Source organism: Canis lupus, chromosome 26 (assembly GCF_011100685.1).
Source record: "Canis lupus familiaris isolate Mischka breed German Shepherd chromosome 26, alternate assembly UU_Cfam_GSD_1.0, whole genome shotgun sequence".
Lineage (NCBI taxonomy): Eukaryota > Metazoa > Chordata > Mammalia > Carnivora > Canidae > Canis > Canis lupus.
In genome coordinates, this window is record NC_049247.1 from 365628 (window position 1) to 382990 (window position 17363).

The following is a 17363-nucleotide window of genomic DNA, read 5'->3' on the forward strand; positions in this document are numbered from 1 at the left end:
GTGGCATGGGGCAGCTTCTCTGCCATTCTGGGTGGCAGTGTTTGAATGCTGTGTGTCACTTTCAGCGTCATTTCTGTGCTTTCTCAGTCCAGTCAGCCTGCAGCTAGAATGAGATTGTCCAGCACACTTGACCCCGAACTCATGCTGAACCCAGAAGCCCTGCCCCGGGCCAGTGCTGTGGCTCTGACAAAGGAATATTCCTTCCTGCGCACCAGTGTCCCTCGAGGCCCGAAGGTGGGCAGCCTAGGGCTCCTGACACACCCTAAGGGGAAAAAAAGTTCCAAATCAAGCAAAATTCGGTCTCTGGCTGATTATAAAACTGAAGACGTCAGTGCTGGGAGTTCTGGTGGAGACGCTGCAGCTGTGGACTCTGCCAGGGTCTCTCTGAAGCAGAACCGAAGCAGCGTGGTGTCAGTGGTGTCTGAGCTGAGCCTGGGTCCTGAGGCCGATGACCACCTGGAAAATGTCGACAACATGTCTGAGGCCGATGGGAATGAGAGTGACAGCTCCTCCCACAGCAGTGTCTCTGCCCGCGGGACGTGTGGGCTTCTGATGAATACCTTGGGCACTCAAGAAGCCTCCTATGTGGTCAATGGCCAAGAGATTGCCGCTGGTGCCCTGGGCCAGTTCCCCTCCATCACGGATGTCCTCCAGGCTGCCGCCGCTGAGCACCAAGACCGGGGGCAGGAGGTCAACGGGGAGGCGCGGAGCCGGACAGACAGCATGTGCAGCAGGTAGGTGCTGTCTGCTAGCTGCCCCCTGTCCTCTCCTGATTATGGGCTTGGTCTTTAACTGTACACTGACACACAAGTGCTACTTCATAAGAAATGGACGATCAGTACCCATTTCCATTGTCGGGATATGCTGTTTTCCAGTGTTTGTGTAGACCTGCCTCTAAAACCTCACCAGTGCTTCCTGGGACTGGCGTTCCAGTGGCATGGGGGTGTTTATTGGAAGGATTTGTCAGAGCATTAGGGCTCCATTTAAATCTTTTATTCATTTAAAACCATGTGGGGTAGAGGAGCAGTGCTGGGAGGGACCTGGAGACACTGGACAGGCGAGGAGGGGGGTGTGGTGTGCATCCCGAGACGTCAGGTGCCTCATGCTCTGTCCCTCATCCCCCAGCATATCCCTGGAGAGCTCTGCTGCCGAGACCCACGATGCCATGCTACAGGCCCTTAAAGACAAGATGAGGCTTGAAGGCCAGGTGGAGGCACTATCTGCAGAGGCCAGTCAGGTACCAGAGGCTCTTGGGCTGGCCGGCGGGCCGTGCCTGTAAAAGGGGGGTGGGTGCCTCTTGGTTGTGTGCAGTTAGTTGTGCACAGGTCTGGGAGCAGCAGCCATGGTGTCTGTGTCCTCTCCCTTTGTGTGTCATGTCAGCCTCACTAAGATGTGCACTCATATCCCGTCTGACCACGCATGGCTCAGTTTCCCCCTGTATCTGTGGTCCTAGCTCTGCTGATAGATGCCTAATAGCCCTTTTGGTGAATTTCACTTTTCTGGAGTGGTAAAATTGAGAATTGTTGTCTTTGTTCCTTTAACACATTTTGCTGTGGCTTATGCTTTTCCTGATGTGAATTTTGCTGTATCTGTTTAACATATCCCTGAAAACCATTTCCATCCCTTAATTTTCAGTTTTCTTCTTGATAATCAAGGTAAATCTGTTCAGTTGAATCCAACTCTCTCCATTTGGTGTAGAGAGCAGGGGACACGTACAGGCCCAGGATGGTGTGGTAGCGCGGGTGCTCACATACCGGGCGCAGCAGTGCGGCTCACGGTGGCAGTAGCTTGCTTGGCCAGGCCTGCCCCTCGTGCCTGATGTGGTTTTTGCATGATGTGGTCCTGGGACACGGGCTGACCTTCTCTGTGCATAAATGTGTCCACGGAGGAGGTGGTTACTGAGAATTCAAGGTGAATTTTGGTAGTCTATGATTTTCTCACTATTCCTCTTTAGAATGTCACCTCATCAGACACGTTTTTGCTTTATCTGCACATTCAACCCCATGAAAGATGTGGGAAACTCCGCCTGCTTTTATCTTCCTTTACCTTTTCCTCCTGGGAAGCTGATTTACTCTTGAGTTGCGTGAATTGTGACAGGTGTGAGCCATTCTGTTCTCTCTGTAAAAACCCAAGTTATACTTATCACAAAATCTCATTTCATATGCTCAGTTAACTCGATTTGTTTGGGTATTTGCTCTTCTGTTTGTTGAATTTGACATTGGTCTTCACAATGTTGATTTGCTTCTCACGTGTGTTGATGTGCATCTGTCTGCCCATCGTTGTGTTTTGGAATTCCTGTCCACACTCCCGATAGACTCGTTTTTGCCAAGGAGGGAGATGCTGATGGCAGAAGGGGTAGGTGTCCTTCCCCTGTCATCTCTTGGATGTTCTCTGCTGCCATGCGGCCTAGGGCTTGTTGAGGCCCCAGCTCCCCTCTTACTCTCTGCTCTATCGTACAGACTGCATCCCTGTGGTGCCGTGAGTGCCCTGGCTGGAGCCCCTCAAAGCCTTCTGGTGTAGGAGGAGGTCACCTTTCCCTGTAGGCGTGTTGTGGGGTTTCCTCAGCACTCCTGGTACTTGTTCTTTGTGTGTGTGCGCACGTGCACACTGATGCACTTGATTTTTGAACAAATATTTTTCCAACAACTTTATGGCGGAGTGGGTGCTTGCACAGCTCGGGTGCTACTGTGCAGAAGGTAGGCAGACTCTGTGGTCACTGCTCCTGCCCCTTTGGCCTGTTTGGACAACCTGCCTTCTTTTGGGGGAACTGTCAGCAGCTGAAAGCTTAGGAAACATGGTGCTTTCCCCTTTATGTCTCACTTGTTCATTCTGTGGCCCTCTTAATGCACAGGGTGAAAGTGACTCATTTTCTGAAAGCCAATTTCTGATTGGGGATGTTTCCAGGCACTTAAAGAGAAGGCAGAGCTACAGGCACAGCTCGCCGCTCTGAATACGAGGCTGCAGGCGCAGGTGGAACACAGCCACAACAGCCAGCAGAAGCAGGACTCGCTCAGTTCAGAGGTGGACACCTTGAAGCAGTCTTGCTGGGACCTGGAGCGAGCAATGAATGACCTGCAGAACATGCTAGAAGCCAAGAATGCCAGTCTGGCGTCATCCAACAGCGATCTACAGGTGGCAGAAGAGCAGTACCAAAGACTCATGGCCAAAGTAGAAGAGATGCAGAGAAACATCCTCAGTAAGGACAACACAGGTGAGCTGTCCCCAGCCATTGCATTTCTGTTCATTAATCTTGCAAAGGTTTCCAGCAAGCTGTGGCCCAGTTCGGGGTTGGGGTTCATCTCATCTGCTCTGGGTCCTGACCTGTTATATTAATATGCTGGGAGAGGTTGTATTCCCTGCCAGTTTTATATACAAGCTGTCCGCTTCTCTAAATTAAGTAATGGTTTTGGTTGAGTGTGTGGAATTCTGTGTGTTTTTGCACATGCAACAGAGGGGAATGGCTTAGGTCTTAGAAATGGACTTTGGACCCTTGATCATTGGTGGTAATGTTTCCACTTACTCTGCCCTTCCAAATCTGTTGTTGTTCATGGACTGAAGTTGCCTGCTGATTCCTCAGAATTGCAGTTTCTATTTAAAATACTTTTAGTTATTTATGTATTTAGATTTACTTATTAATTTGACTGAGAAAGAAAGTGTGCATGCAAGCAGGGGGAGGGGCAGAGGAAGAAGCAGACTGAGCCAGGAGCCTGACGTGGGGCTCGACCCTAGGACCCTGAGATCATGACCTGAATCAAAGGCAGATATTTCACTGATTGAGCTTCCCAGGCACCTTCTATTTAAAATACTTGAAAGCAACACTTTTGTTGTAAATTAGTAAACCTTTTTTTTTTTTTTTTTTTTTTTCTTATCTTAAGATATATATTTTTTTCCTGTAGCTGGATCCCTGTGGGCATCATCTATGGAGTAGTAATGTCAGGGCTATTTGGTGGCAGGCTGTGCATAGACAATCCTTGTAGCCCATCCTTCACGCTGTCTTCTCATCTTGGGGCACATACTGCACACTCTGCCAGGTGCCCAGAGGACTGCTGCCTGCTCACAACATCTGTGTGCTGGATGACAGGAGGAAGATGGGCAGGAGCGTGGGGCAGGGAGATTGAAGGTTGGCCCAGGGCTCAGATCGTCCAGTGCAGGCCGGGTAGATGAGGTCCCCCTTGCAGAACAGTAAGGACAGCAGAGGTCACTGCTCTGTAGGACCACAAGGCTGTGAGATAGGTTTCAGATGTGATGACATAGAAGAAAAAGTGACAAATCACTGTCACAGATACTTTATCCAGCTAGAAAGAAGAAAGCACTCTGCCAAGAAACACAACTGTGGACTTTTGTCTTTGAGCATTTCATAGTATCCTTAAGAAAATTATAAAATACAAAACGTTCTGAGCACTAAAATAATTTTTAAGCCTGGGTTGCAAGGCCTGACCTGACCAGAGCTTGTTTGGCCGGAGAGCTGCCTGACACTCACATGTGGCTGCAGTGCGGTGTGAAGGCCTGCACTCGGAGCTGAGGGCATGTCTGCTGCGGTCTGGACTGGGGACGCCACCACTCTGAACTCTGAAACACATGTGGCCCCAAGAATTTCTGATAAGGGATTGGGGATCCTCTTAAACTATCATCTTTGTTTGTTAATTTTTAGAAATGGTCTTTAGAATGGTAAGCGTTTTCTTTTTCTTCTTTTCTTTTCTTTTCTTTTCTTTCTTTCTTTCTTTCTTTCTTTCTTTCTTTCTTTCTTTCTTTCTTTCTTTCTTTCTACTTATTTATTTATAAACATTTTCTTAAATGTTGAGTATAATTTTAATTTTAGAATGTTTGGCAATTTTAGTTTGTACTGTGATCTGGGTTGTTGTGATTTCCCGCCTCCTCCTTTCCTCCCCTCTGCCCTCATCAGTGTTAAGAGTTGACCATATCTGCACAACAGAGTGTTTTCTTGGAATCAGCAGCATGAGACCATTCAGGCCATCTGAGGACTAAAGCCGTAGGACCCCCAGTGGCTTTGTGGGCATACAGTTGATCTCAGGATCTGTGGATACCTAACCGTGAACTCTCTGGCTCACTCAAACTTGTCTGTAACCCCAAAGCCGTACTACACTCAGTCACTTGCCCACAGGTGCACTCTGTACAAGGTGGGCATGCACCCAGCATACTCCTTCCCGCTGAGCAGGTGCCCTCCACGGGTTTAGTGTCACCCCCTTGCATCTTTATGCTTTTTAGGTAGTTTTGCTGTTTAAAATGAGCTTCTAACACTGTTTTGTGCTCTGAGTGCAAGAATTCTATAGTGTGTCTTATGAAAGAAATACGTGTGTTGGGTGAGCTTCGTTCAGGTCTGAGTTATGGGGCTGTTGGCTATGAGTTCAGTGATGATGAATCAATAGCATAGATTAAATAAGATGCCTTTATACATAAAGTCACGTGATATGAGGCTTGGATTGATGAGTTGACCCCTGTATTTCCCCCAGGAGCCGTGATTCAGTGCCTGCCTTTGCTATGTGAATGAGAGGTGGCTTTGTTTCTCGCTCTCTGCTGAGGGACTGACTCTGCTTGGCGTGTGCTTGCAGGGCCCCAGGCTCTCCTGGGTGCAGCAGGTGCTCTGAGCCGCTCTACTTGATTGCTTTCAGTGCATGACTTGCGGCAACAGATGACAGCCCTACAGAACCAGCTACAGCAGGTGCAACTGGAACGAACCACCCTGAGCAGCAAGCTGAAGGCGTCCCAAGCCGAGATCTCATCTCTGCAGCATGTCAGGCAGTGGTACCAGCAGCAGCTCGCCCTGGCCCAGGAGGCCCGGGTCAGACTGCAGGGTGAGATGGCCCACATCCAGGTATGGCCCTGGTGTTGGTGTGTCTCCTGTAGAGCAGGTGCCTGTTTCCTAAATTTAAAAGTCTCTATGTTTTTAGATTTTACGGATACAGTTTTAAAAAACCTATTGACCACTCATCAAGCTGACACCCCATCCTACAGAGCAGCCACCTTCCACAGCCTTCTGACATGAGTCTTTGAGCTTCTGCTTGCACCTTTTTAATTCTCAAATCCCCTCTCTGGAGCTCTTGTGCCTATAGCTGTGACAAGCCCCCCCCGGGGACGTGTTGATCACTGTTTGAACCCAGCTCTCAGACCCACATCTGCCTGGGTCTCAGGACTTTCACACTGGCTCCCAAGCCCCGATCATTGCCTTCCTGGGTCGTTCCTGATACGCCAGGACCAGTTTCCCCTTCCTGGTTGGAGCTTTGCTCCACCTGCTTGGTCAGCACGGCTTTCCCACATGAACACCCTTGTTTCTCTGCATTTTGTTGGGGGTCCAGGCATGTCAGCCTCTGATCCTCACAAGTAGCTGGGGAGCTTGTGTCTGTCCAGGCCCATGGTGTAACGTCTGCGCTTCTCCCTGAGGCCTCTCCCTCTGGGCCTGCTGTGCTCCAGGGGCGCTCGGGATGGTAGGCAAGGGGCTAAAGTGCACTTTACTCAACATCTTGATGCTTTGGACTAATTAGATCAAGAGGGTGCTGAATGGTGCCTCGGTCAGTCTCTTCTCTTCCTTTTTGAATTTAGTTATGCGTGTTTTGTTTTCTCTCCCTTTCCTTTTTTTTTGTCCAGATAAAAATATTGTAAATTATTTAAAACTTTATTTCTTGGGCAGCCTGGGTGGCTTAGCAGTTTAGCGCTGCCTTCAGCCCAGGGCCTGATCCTGGAGACCCGGGATCAAGTTCTGCGTCAGGCTCCCTGCATGGAGCCTGCTTCTCCCTCTGCCTGTATCTCTGCGTCTCTCTCTCTGTGTCTCTCATGAATAAATAAATAAAATCTTAAAAAAAAAAAAAACAAACTCCCTCCCTCCCTCCCTCCCTCCCAGATTTTACTTATTTGTTCATGAGAGACACAGAGAGAGAGAGAGGTAGAGATACAGGCAGAGGGAGAAGCAGGCTCCATGCAGGGAGCCCGACGCGGAACTCGATCCCGGGTATCCAGGATCAGGCCCTGGGCTGAAGGCGGCGCTAAACTGCTGAGCCACTGGGCTGCCCTCTTTATTTTTTTTTTCATGAGAGACACAGACTGAGAGGGAGAGGCAGAGACAGAGAGGAAGAAGCAGGCCCCTTGTAGGGAGCCCGATGTGGGACCCGATCCTGGATACTGGGATCAGGACCTGAGCTGAAGGCAGGTGCCCAACCGCTGAGCCACCCAGGGATCCCTAAAACTTTCTTACATAGAAGATGTAAAATATTAACTCCACCGAAAGCTTTTTTTAAGAAATGAAAAAAAAAAAATTTTAAAGTGTACAAATACACAAAGTAGAAATACTGTTAAATTTGTGTTACATATGTTTTAAGCCAAAGGACCATACAGATAAACATTTATCCTTACAGCATACTTAGAAATTGCTGTGCAAGTTAATGAAAGCTTAAAGCAACAGTGTATTTATACAAGGCATAAAATATTTAAAGAAGCTGCATTTATGTGTCTTGACATAAGATAGAAGTGGAGGAAAGGCACCGGGCAGTGGAGTCTGAGAGCCATAACTGCTTTTCTCAGATACCTCTGGATCCCAGAATCAGCATTCCTGAATAGAGTAATGAAGACGCGTCCTCATTTCTTGGTAACTCGTTCAGGAGGCAGGACAGAGCATGGTGGTCTTTTTTTCTTCCATTGCCTTAGAACACAATCCCAGCAAATGGCGCTTTCTCCTGCTCTGGGTAGCTTTTTTTTTTTTTTTTCCCCTCTGGGTAGCTTCTATGTAGACTACAAAGTTCACAGCTTCTGGTCACATATGGCAACTCACAAGTCAAGAAGTTTTCACATTAGATCTGGAAATGATGTGCAGGAAAGTCCAATCACAGACCCATCTGCCCTCAGGCTTCTCTTTCCTGAGCCTCCTCTTGGGGCTGGTGTGGTGTGTAAGGAACAGTGGGGTCAGAGGAGGCCTGTCTATGATGGCTGAGGTCTGACCCTGGGCTGGATTGCTTCCTGGGAATGGCCGGGGTCAGTCTGGTGAGTATCTCAGTCACACACTGAGAGGGCCGGGAAATAAGATGTATTAGGTCATCTTGGGGGGCAGATTACAGCCCCTGCTGTCCCAGAAGCAGACAGAAGCCTCTTTACCAGAAGAGGCTCCTCACCTTTGAGAGCTCACATGTATACCTTCGATGGGAACTTTTGTGTAGCTCTTGCTACAAAATGCTTAGTCTTGGGAGGGATGGACCATTGATCTCTGGGCTTGCCAGCCTGTCCCTCTCAGGCACACATGGCCCAGGTGGCCCAGGTATCAGGGTGGGTGACAGGAAGGTGGGCGACAGGAGGGTGGGCAGTGTGCCCTGTGTGGCAGGGTCCTGGGGAGCAGCTTCCCTAGGGGGCCATCGCTGGGTAGGGACCCTCACCTTCATGGCCTCAGGGGTAGGCGGATCTGCACTTGCATGTGAAACCTGGCCACATTCTACCTTGTGGAACTTTTCTCTGAAGGTTGGACAGATGACCCAGGCAGGCCTCCTGGAACACCTGAAACTTGAGAATGTGTCCCTGTCCCACCAGCTGACGGAAACCCAGCACAGATCCATCAAGGAGAAGGAGCGCATTGCGGTCCAGCTCCAGGGCATTGAGGTGAGAGCTGCACTGTCCTGGGACTGCTGTGTGGTAGTGTTGTTCTGGGCTTAGGGCTCTATTTTGACACTGTCAGGGTTAGGATAGTTTACAAACCATGTATGTAAACATTGGCATTCTCTGTATATATTTGAATGTCTCTTCAAAGCTTTTGGACAAGTGGCAGTGATTTACAGTTGGGGATTCCAACGTGAGGTTCACTGGAAGCTCCTCTGTCTGATCTGAATTGCAGTTCTGACTTGTGTCCTGCTTATCTGAATGGGCCTGGGCACCTGCTCTTGGTTAGGGTTGGGCAGGTGCCGACACAACACATCGGGAGGAGCAGTGCAGCATGTTGGATCTCTGAAAGCCTCACAGTAATCAGCATTTTCCTGTCTCTGTGCTCTCAGCTTGTGTCCAGTTTAACCCCAGCAACGACATGCGAGAGTTAGGACGTGGCCAGCTACCTCTTCAGGTTATTTCCCGGGTACTGAGGCCCAGTGGCTTTGACCTGGTCTCCTTAGCCATGAGACCCATCCAATTTCTTACCCTCTCTGAGCCTTGTTCCCTTGCTTTATAAAATGAGGATAATAATACATACTCGACAGGCTTGTCGGGAATGGAGAAGGGATGGTGCATGGCATCTGGGCAGCATGTAGCCTGGTGGTTGTGTGCTGAGGAGGTGGTAAGTCGGCGTCCTGGGACTGTGGCTGCTCACCTTTCTCCAGCTTCTCTGCACACACCCGTGTTTCCACACGGTAAAAGGGTGACAGAAGAGCATGATGACACAACAGACATCTTCAAGGGCTCCATACCAAAGAGCTACAAAAAACTTTGAGTTATAAACTAGCATTTTTCCCTGAGAAACACACCTAGGTGTTGGATCTTATGTACATAATAATCAGACTGTAAGGAATACTCTGCTTGTCTCACAGCCCTGCTCTGGTTTTACCAACTGAACAAGAACATTCCCAGTATCACATCCCCAGTGCAAGGACACACTGTATCCTGTCCTCACATTAGAGGCAGCTCTTCACTTTATCCCATTCCTTAAAATTGGATTGTCTGCTTGCTTCTCCCCTTGGCCAGGCCCAAGGATCAGCAGAGGGTACCATAGGCAGAGGAACAGGAAGTGTGGCCTGTCTTTGGCAGTGAGAGATCACCACCCTCAGGCTCCTGTGGCCCTTGTCTCCTCTGTTTGTGGGTTGAGGACCAGGACTGTGATGTGGATCGGGGCCTCTCACCAGGGTGGCAGGCTTTTCCATTCAGTCTGCTGTGGTGGTGGTCAGATTATCCTGCTTTTTAAGAAAATTGTTTTCTGTGTTCAGGCCGACATGTTGGACCAGGAAGCTGCCTTTATGCAGATTCAAGAGGCAAAGACAATGGTGGAGCAGGACCTGCAGCGGAGGCTGGAGGAGTTTGAAGATGAGAAGGAACAGCTACAGAAGATGGCGGCCTTGGCTGTCTCCCTGGAGCAGCAGTTGGAGCAGGCAAGTACCCACTGTGGCCTCATGTAGACACCTTGGGGTCACACACGGCCCTCCTTGCGTGGCTGGCCCCACTGTGTATGCTCGTGCTGGGGTGTCTGTTGAAGTCATTATGGTGTCATATCACTCCGGCTGCTGTTGCGGAGCTGGCCAGGTGTTGACTTCTGCTTGTATTCTTCTACACCAGAGCTTCATATGCAGAAGACTGCCTCCAAAGCATCCATCCAAATGATCTCCAACCTGAACAGGGAGAAACGTACACTCTTGGAGCAGTGTAGTGTTTTCATTCAAGGGCAGTTGCACTGAGTCTAGTTCTGTTTTCCAGGTGAATTTGACTTTGCAACAGAGAGACCAGCAGCTTGAGGTTTTACAACAAGAGCATCTGGACCTCCTGAGGCAGCTCACCTCGACACAGGAGACATTGCAGACCCGGGAGCAGTCCCTTGGCGACCTGCAGGTACATTACGACGAGCTGCATGCACGGCTGGAGGAGCTGCAGGGGGAGGCTGCCTCCAGGGACGACACGATCCGCTTCCTGCAAAATGAGAAGATCGTCTTGGAGGTGGCTCTGCAGGCAGCCAGGAGTGGCAGAGAAGAGCTGGACAGAGGAGCAAAGCGCTTGGAAGAGGGCACCGAGGAGACATCACAAATTTTAGAGCAGTTGAGACAAGAGCTAGCTGTTAAGTCCAGCCAGGTAATGCATTTTGCTGTCATTCTGTGATGAGTGGAAATCATGAGGAAGGACCAGTGCTGATTGTTGGGTCCTTTCTTTGAACACCTTGTTTTATAAACATGGAAGAGCACTTCCAGGCCAGGGCCCAGGGCTTGGCTTGGCAGGGACCCACACTAGCAGACTGTGTGTTTCCTGCTAGTTGCTGGGTGTGTAGATGCTGAGGGCTGAGAAACCGAGTCATGTTTGGCGCATTGAAAGTCATCTACCAAGGGACACCTGGGTGACTCGGTTGAGCAACCAACTCTTGATTTTGGCTCAAGTTATGATCTCAGGGTCATGGGATAGTGCCCCGCGTCGAACCCTATGTCAGGCTTTACTCCTCGTGAAGAGTCTGCTTGTCGTTGTCTCTCCCCACCTCTGCCCTGCGACACTAGACTGCGCACGTGTGTGCACTCATGCTCTCTGTCAAATAAAATCTTAAATAAATCTTTAAAAAACAAAGAAAATAGTCTACTAAGAAACCCCAGTTTCTGTCCACAGAGGATGTGGCGCTCAAATGTGGGAAAAGTTATGTGGAACTTTTTTTCTTGCTGTGTGCCTGCAGTGGGGCCTGCTGGACATGTAGCAAGATAGTGGTGTGCCCATGGGTAAGGGCAGGAGATAGCAGAGTGTCCAGGCATGTACGGACGTGAGCTAGCATACACTCCTGGGAGCTGTTACGCTAACAGCATGACATGACCTGATGTAGGCAAACGTTAACAAACAGGATGCGGGCAGTGAAGTTAGTGTCAAGGAACCATTTGCCTCTAGATCCCCCTCCCTGAGCATCAAGGACAAGGAAATCAACAGCAGATTTTTCTCTGGGAATTAAAGTACGGGGAGCCTGTGTTTCCTTTGCAAACACTGCCCTGGGGCCAGTTGCTTCTCAGGACACAAAGGAAAGTCTTGAAGCAGTGGGGGTGTCGTTTAGGGGGATTGTAGGGACCCCCTGAATGAAGCTGAATTTGGTCTTCCTCTTGACTCAGTAAGAGGGACACCCACTGACCCCTGAAAAACGCTGGGACATGGGGTTTGGGGCACTCTTTCCCACTGAAGTCTTGCCTGTGTTGTGGAGTCTCTGGTATCTACACTGTGGCTGAGACGATGACCCTAAAAATAGAGAGGCAGCAGTGGTGGCCGGCCTCCATGTCTTTACAAGCCTGAAGGTGGTTCTGACTCAGGGTCAGCCTCAGCCTGGGCACAAGCTGCCTCAGTGTAGTGTCTGTGCTTGTCTGTCCTTTGTAGGTGGAGCACTTGCAGCAAGAGGCCGCCACTCTGAAAAAGCAGATACAGAAAATAAAGGAACAGTTTCTTCAACAAAAGGTAAAAAAAAAAAAAAAAAAGTGTTGGTTTTCTTTCTGTGCGGCAAGTGTGAAAAAAAAATCCTGTGTAGTTTAATAATTTCTCTAGAACAAAACTGGTCAAGAGGGAAGCAACAATTAGACCCCATCAGTGTTTTTTTAAAGGCGCTGATCTCAGCTCTGCTCTCATCACCCCACCACCCCCGTTTTAAGGTCTCAAGTGAGGATGCAGTTTCAGAGTAGGGTTGGCATCTGTGTTGTGGATCCTGCCCTTTTGTCATGTCAGAGAGTGTGTGCCGGGCTACTATACAGACTGACTTCTGTTCATGTATCTTTGAAAAATTATACCCTGATCTGGTGTTGAGGTGAGTTCTGGTTCATGCAGAGGGCAGGGATGCACATTTTATGTTAGAGAAACTGGCGCTGGCTGTTGGAGGGAATGAACACAAAATGGCCAATGCCATGGTTTTGAGGAAGCTTGACCTGAGGGAGAGTTAGAAGTGGTGCTGGATTTTGTTGCTGGGATACCAGCGGGGGAGGACCCAGCAGCAGCCGGCAGTGCACCTGCCAGGGAAGGTGAGGCCGCCAGGTGATAGATACAGTGTGCATCACCAAGACTTGCCAAGTGCCTCCATTGATGGTATCCTGGACTTGGTGAAATAGGTTATCTGTAGTCCAAAATCCATTAGGCCACAGATAAGTGGCAAGCACTTTTGTTGAAGCCACTGAGCTTCTGGGAGCCTGCACTTCTGTTGGCTACAGCTTGTGTATTGTTGGCCAGGTGATGGTGGAGGCCTATCGGCGGGATGCCACCTCCAAAGACCAGCTCATTGGTGAGCTGAAGGCCACGAAGAAGAGGCTTGACTCCGAGCTGAAGGAGCTGAGGCAAGAGTTAATTAAACTTCAAGGGGAGAAGAAGTCCACGGAGGTGGAACATGTGCGCTTGCAGAAAGAGGTGTCCCACATCCGTCAGCAGATGGTGGACCTGGAAGGCCACCTCCAGGTGGTACAGAGGGAGCGCAACGAGATGGAGACACACTTGCAGGTCTGAGATGTGTTTGACTGAGATTTGGCCAAGTGTGCCTAGCTATTGTGCTGAGGGCGGGGAGGACAGCCTAGAACAAGTTCCTCTCTGGAAGTGGCATGAGGCTGGGGCCGTCAGCTGTTCACCCAGCGGGTGCTGGGAGGGGCCCAGGGTGTCCCTCAGGGATGGTGGGCGCAGCTGCAGCCAGAGCCTTTCCCGGGTGTCCCTACAGCACTTGGGGCCTCTAAAGTGATGGCTTGTCCAGAGGGCAGACATCTCTGTCAGGGTCATCTCCAGAGCCGTTGTGCTCAAGGGTTACCCTGAAATGGCACCGTTTAGCCACAGTCCTGAGGATCAGGCTGTGGAGGGAGGGCTTTGCTGTCCTCACTTTATCTTCCCTTCTGAAGTCTTTGCAGTTTGATAAAGAGCAGGTGGTTGCTCTTACGGAGGCCAACCAGGTGCTCAAGAAGCAGATTGAGGAGCTACAGCAGGAAGCTACCAAGTAAGTGGACCTTGAGGTGTGTGCGGGTGGGAGGGGTGGGCGTGGGTGGCCTCGAGCTCTGTTGGGGATGTGCAGCAGCAGAGGGCCAGGGGTACCCTGAACACCATCTGGGGAGCAGGAACACAGGATCTACTTATGGGAGGCTAAGGAAGTCTGCTTCCAAAGTCAAGGCTGGGAGTGGATCCCATTGAGGTTTGCTGGCTGCCGTGTGTGTGTGTGTGTGTGTGTGTGTGTGTGTACACGCACGTGAGTGCATTGCCACATTCTCCCCCAAGCAGAGCTGATATGCCAGGTAGCCTTTTGGGGCCTTGAACCTTCACAGTAGATCTTGTGTCCTGCACTTCTTTGCTTTCGTCAGCTGGAGATTACTTGTGAGCTGAGTTGTTGAGATTATTACTGCTGTTCAAGAAGAGTGCTAGAAGCATTTGGAGGGATATCTCTGTTTGTACGAGATCCTTTAAGCAGCTCTGAGAAGGGAGCAGGGCAGAAGTAGGCTCAGTACCGGGCTCTGTGGGGGCAGCCGACGCCGACCCCATCTGGGCGATTGGATCTGGAAGGTGCAGCAGCTCCCCAGGGCAGAGCTGGGGGTGGGCAAGGAAGGCCCTTCCTCAGTGCTGATGCTGGGGCATCTTGTTGGAAGTGAGTTCAGACTCCTCTGTCTTGCCTGCCACACCCTAGGGCCATCACAGAGCAGAAGCAGAGGATGAAGCGGCTGGGCTCAGACCTGAGCAGTGCTCAGAAGGAGATGAAGACCAAGCATAAGGCTTATGAGAACGCTGTGGGCATTCTTAGCCGCCGCCTGCAGGAGGCCCTCGCAGCCAAGGAGTCGGCAGAGTCAGAGCTGAGCCAGCTGAGAGCCCAGGTGGCTGGCGGTGGCAGCAACATCCTTCTGCACGTGGGTAACCTGTCTGTTCCTGGCCAGGCTGCCTGTTTTGCAGACTCAGTAATGGGGACTCTATGTGTGACAGATGTTCGCTCTCTGGAGACCTGGGGCAGGACTGGGTAGGCAGCATTTCTGTAAAGTATTGTGTGCTAGTGGTGTGACCCAGGGACTTGAATGCTGCACAGACACTCTCGATGAACCCCTGCACACCTGCGCAAGGCACAGCGCAGCCTCCTCCCTTAGCCCCCCTGCCCATTCCTGGCCTTCTCCATATCCCCTCAGCGTCTGAGGAGGGATTTCCTGAGTCGATAAAATGTTCTGAGCAGCCTGAGTGCCTATGTTGGGAGTTCCAGGGGGGTATTTGGAGAGTCCAGAAAAGCTCTTTGAAGTGGTCTTGAATAGATAGGAAGCATTAGAGTACGTGGGGTGCATCTCCACAGGCGAATGCTCCTTGTAGGGCATGCATGAGGCCTTGTGCTGTGCAGCTAGGGGCCATGGTGGGCCAGATGGGGTCCTGGCGGAAGGTGGAGGTGTGTGCAGGTGGGCCAGGGTTGAGGCTTCAAGCAGGGGCTGGCATGGGATGGAATGAGATCTCACTCTTCTATGGTGGGACATTAAGAGGCAGTGGTTGAGCACAGCTGGGGCCATGGGAGGCTGGGGCAGGGAGACCACATGGGCTTTCCTGCAGTAGCTGAGAGTTGATAGGACCATGTGAAGACTGCAGTGTGGCCAATGGGACAGGTCCCTGACAGCATGTGGTCACTGAGGAGGGAAAACTGTGAGCTGGTGGGCAGGCCGGGGCCAGCAGAGGGGGCAGCGCTATGTGTCCAGGTTGGAGGTGGTTATAGGTGGTCCTGCTGACAGGAGCCGATTGGGGAAGGTCGGTGTGTGCCGGAGTGGGACGGAGATGACTGCAAACCCTGAGACTAGAATAGGCACTGCTCTTCTTGCTGTTACATCATGAGGCAGAAGTCTTTTGGTCTGGATTCTTTTTTAGGATAAATGGGCAGCTGTCATCCTGGAGGAGGATGGAGGATGGGGCCAGCAGGGCGGGGGCTCTGGGCTTTCCGGGCATCTTTACTTCCATAATGATGGCTGTCAAAATTCCCTGAGTGTCCCCGTGTCACTGAGTTGGAAGCTGTCCTGGGTGTCCCATACCTGCAGGCTTGGGCTAGTGTCAAGTTTTATCTGCTACGTTATTTTGGTTTTTGTTTATTCCTATCTAATGTTTCACCTATATGCAGCGATTATGTTTCTTCTTAAATGAAGTTTGTTTTGATCTCTCCATGTAAGAATTTGAATGGGAATCCATCATAGCATGTTGTTTCCTTACCAAATTAAGTAAATTAAATACTGTTTTTAGCTGATTATTTTATAAAATAGTGGGAGAGGGAAAATTTGTTAAGTTGCAATTCTCTTCATCCTAAAAATATTTCTCTGGTTGTTCGTAATTCTTTGGATTATACAGTATTGGGTAGGTTGTAAATGCTACGTAGAGCCTGCTGTTCCCTATGTGGCAGCCTGGGGCCCAAAATCCTGGTTTGCTCTGTGCTTCACCACTTGTAAAATGGGGCCTGAGGCAGCTTACTTAACCTTCTTGATCCTCAGGAAAACAAGGTGAAAATGGAGTAGATAGTAGAACTTCCTTTTTTAGAATAGCTAAGTGAAGGGCAGCCTGGGTGGCTCAGTGGTTTAGCGTTGCCTTCAGCCCAGAGTCTGATCCTGGAGACCGGGGATCGAGTCCCACATCAGGCTCCCTGCCTGGAGCCTGCTTCTCCCTCTGCCTGTGTCTCTGCCTCTTCCTCTCTCTCTCTGTGTCTCTCATGAATAAATAAGTAAAAAATCTTGAAAAAACAAAAAAAAAAGAATAGCTAAGTGAAGAAACACACGAAGTGATTGGAGTACTATCTGCACCACAGCGGTGAGCGTGAGCATGAACATGCACATGTGATATTATACTGTATCTGGTGCAGCCTGTTGGCCAAAGTAGTAATTTGTCATTCTTATTTCTTTTTCATTTATTTATTTATTTATTTGTCTATCTATCTATCTATCTATCTATCTATCTATCTATCTATCTATCTATTTATGAATGATAGTCATACAGAGAGAGAGAGAGAGAGGCAGAGACATAGGCAGAGGGAGAAGCAGGCTCCATGCACCGGGAGCCTGACGTGGGATTCAATCCAGGGTCTCCAGGATCGTGCCCTGGGCCAAAGGCAGGAGCCAAACCACTGCGCCACCCAGGGATCCCCGTCATTCTTATTTCTAAGTCTGAGTTTTTCTGTATTTTCAAAACATTTAACTGGAATAGTTACTTTGTGAGTTACTAAAGCATACAGGCTAGGGTAGTTAGCCAGTCCTATAGGGGAGGGAAGTACTGTAAGAAGCACATCGCCTGTTGAGTGGTCAGCAGGCTGATATGGTGGATACTATGCAGCCCTGGAGGGAGGGAGGTGAGTGCTTGTCACTCTGCATATTGAAAGCCATGACCAAATCTACCTACTGTCCTGGCTGTTAGGAGAGAATCCAGGCTCTGGAGGCAGAGCTGCAGGCTGTCAGCCACAGTAAGACGATGCTGGAGAAGGAGCTGCAGGAGATCATCACACTGACCAGCCAGGAGCTTGAGGAACACCGGGAGAAGGTGCTGGAGCTGGAAGATGAGGTAGGCTGAGCTTTGTATTCACACAGTGGGCGGGCCTCTCTGCCCCCAGGTGGCTGTCAAGTGCAGAGAGAGGCAGAACCTGGCCTGTGGCTCACAGCTGCATGATGTTTCTGTGCACTGTCCGCTTGTCGGGGTCCTTGACACCCCCCTCAACTTCGAGGCTCCCCCGTGCTCTCTCCAGGTGCTGGCTGTCAAAGTATTAGAGTTAAAACGCC

The 17363-nt window shown here is 50.2% G+C and overlaps 1 protein-coding gene across 2 annotated transcripts in view; it reads left to right on the forward strand.

Annotated features, from left to right (window-relative positions):
* Positions 1–17363, forward strand: part of GOLGA3 (golgin A3) — a 42920-nt gene that overhangs the window by 14759 nt on the left and 10798 nt on the right. For both annotated transcript variants that reach the window (XM_038574606.1, XM_038574607.1), the window contains exons 5-16: positions 88–734; positions 1126–1237; positions 2905–3211; positions 5631–5833; positions 8458–8595; positions 9903–10064; positions 10387–10755; positions 12019–12096; positions 12856–13119; positions 13506–13600; positions 14279–14495; positions 17005–17148. In XM_038574606.1, the coding sequence (XP_038430534.1) occupies positions 88–734; positions 1126–1237; positions 2905–3211; positions 5631–5833; positions 8458–8595; positions 9903–10064; positions 10387–10755; positions 12019–12096; positions 12856–13119; positions 13506–13600; positions 14279–14495; positions 17005–17148 (2736 nt within the window). The remainder of the gene's footprint in view (positions 1–87; positions 735–1125; positions 1238–2904; positions 3212–5630; positions 5834–8457; positions 8596–9902; positions 10065–10386; positions 10756–12018; positions 12097–12855; positions 13120–13505; positions 13601–14278; positions 14496–17004; positions 17149–17363) is intronic.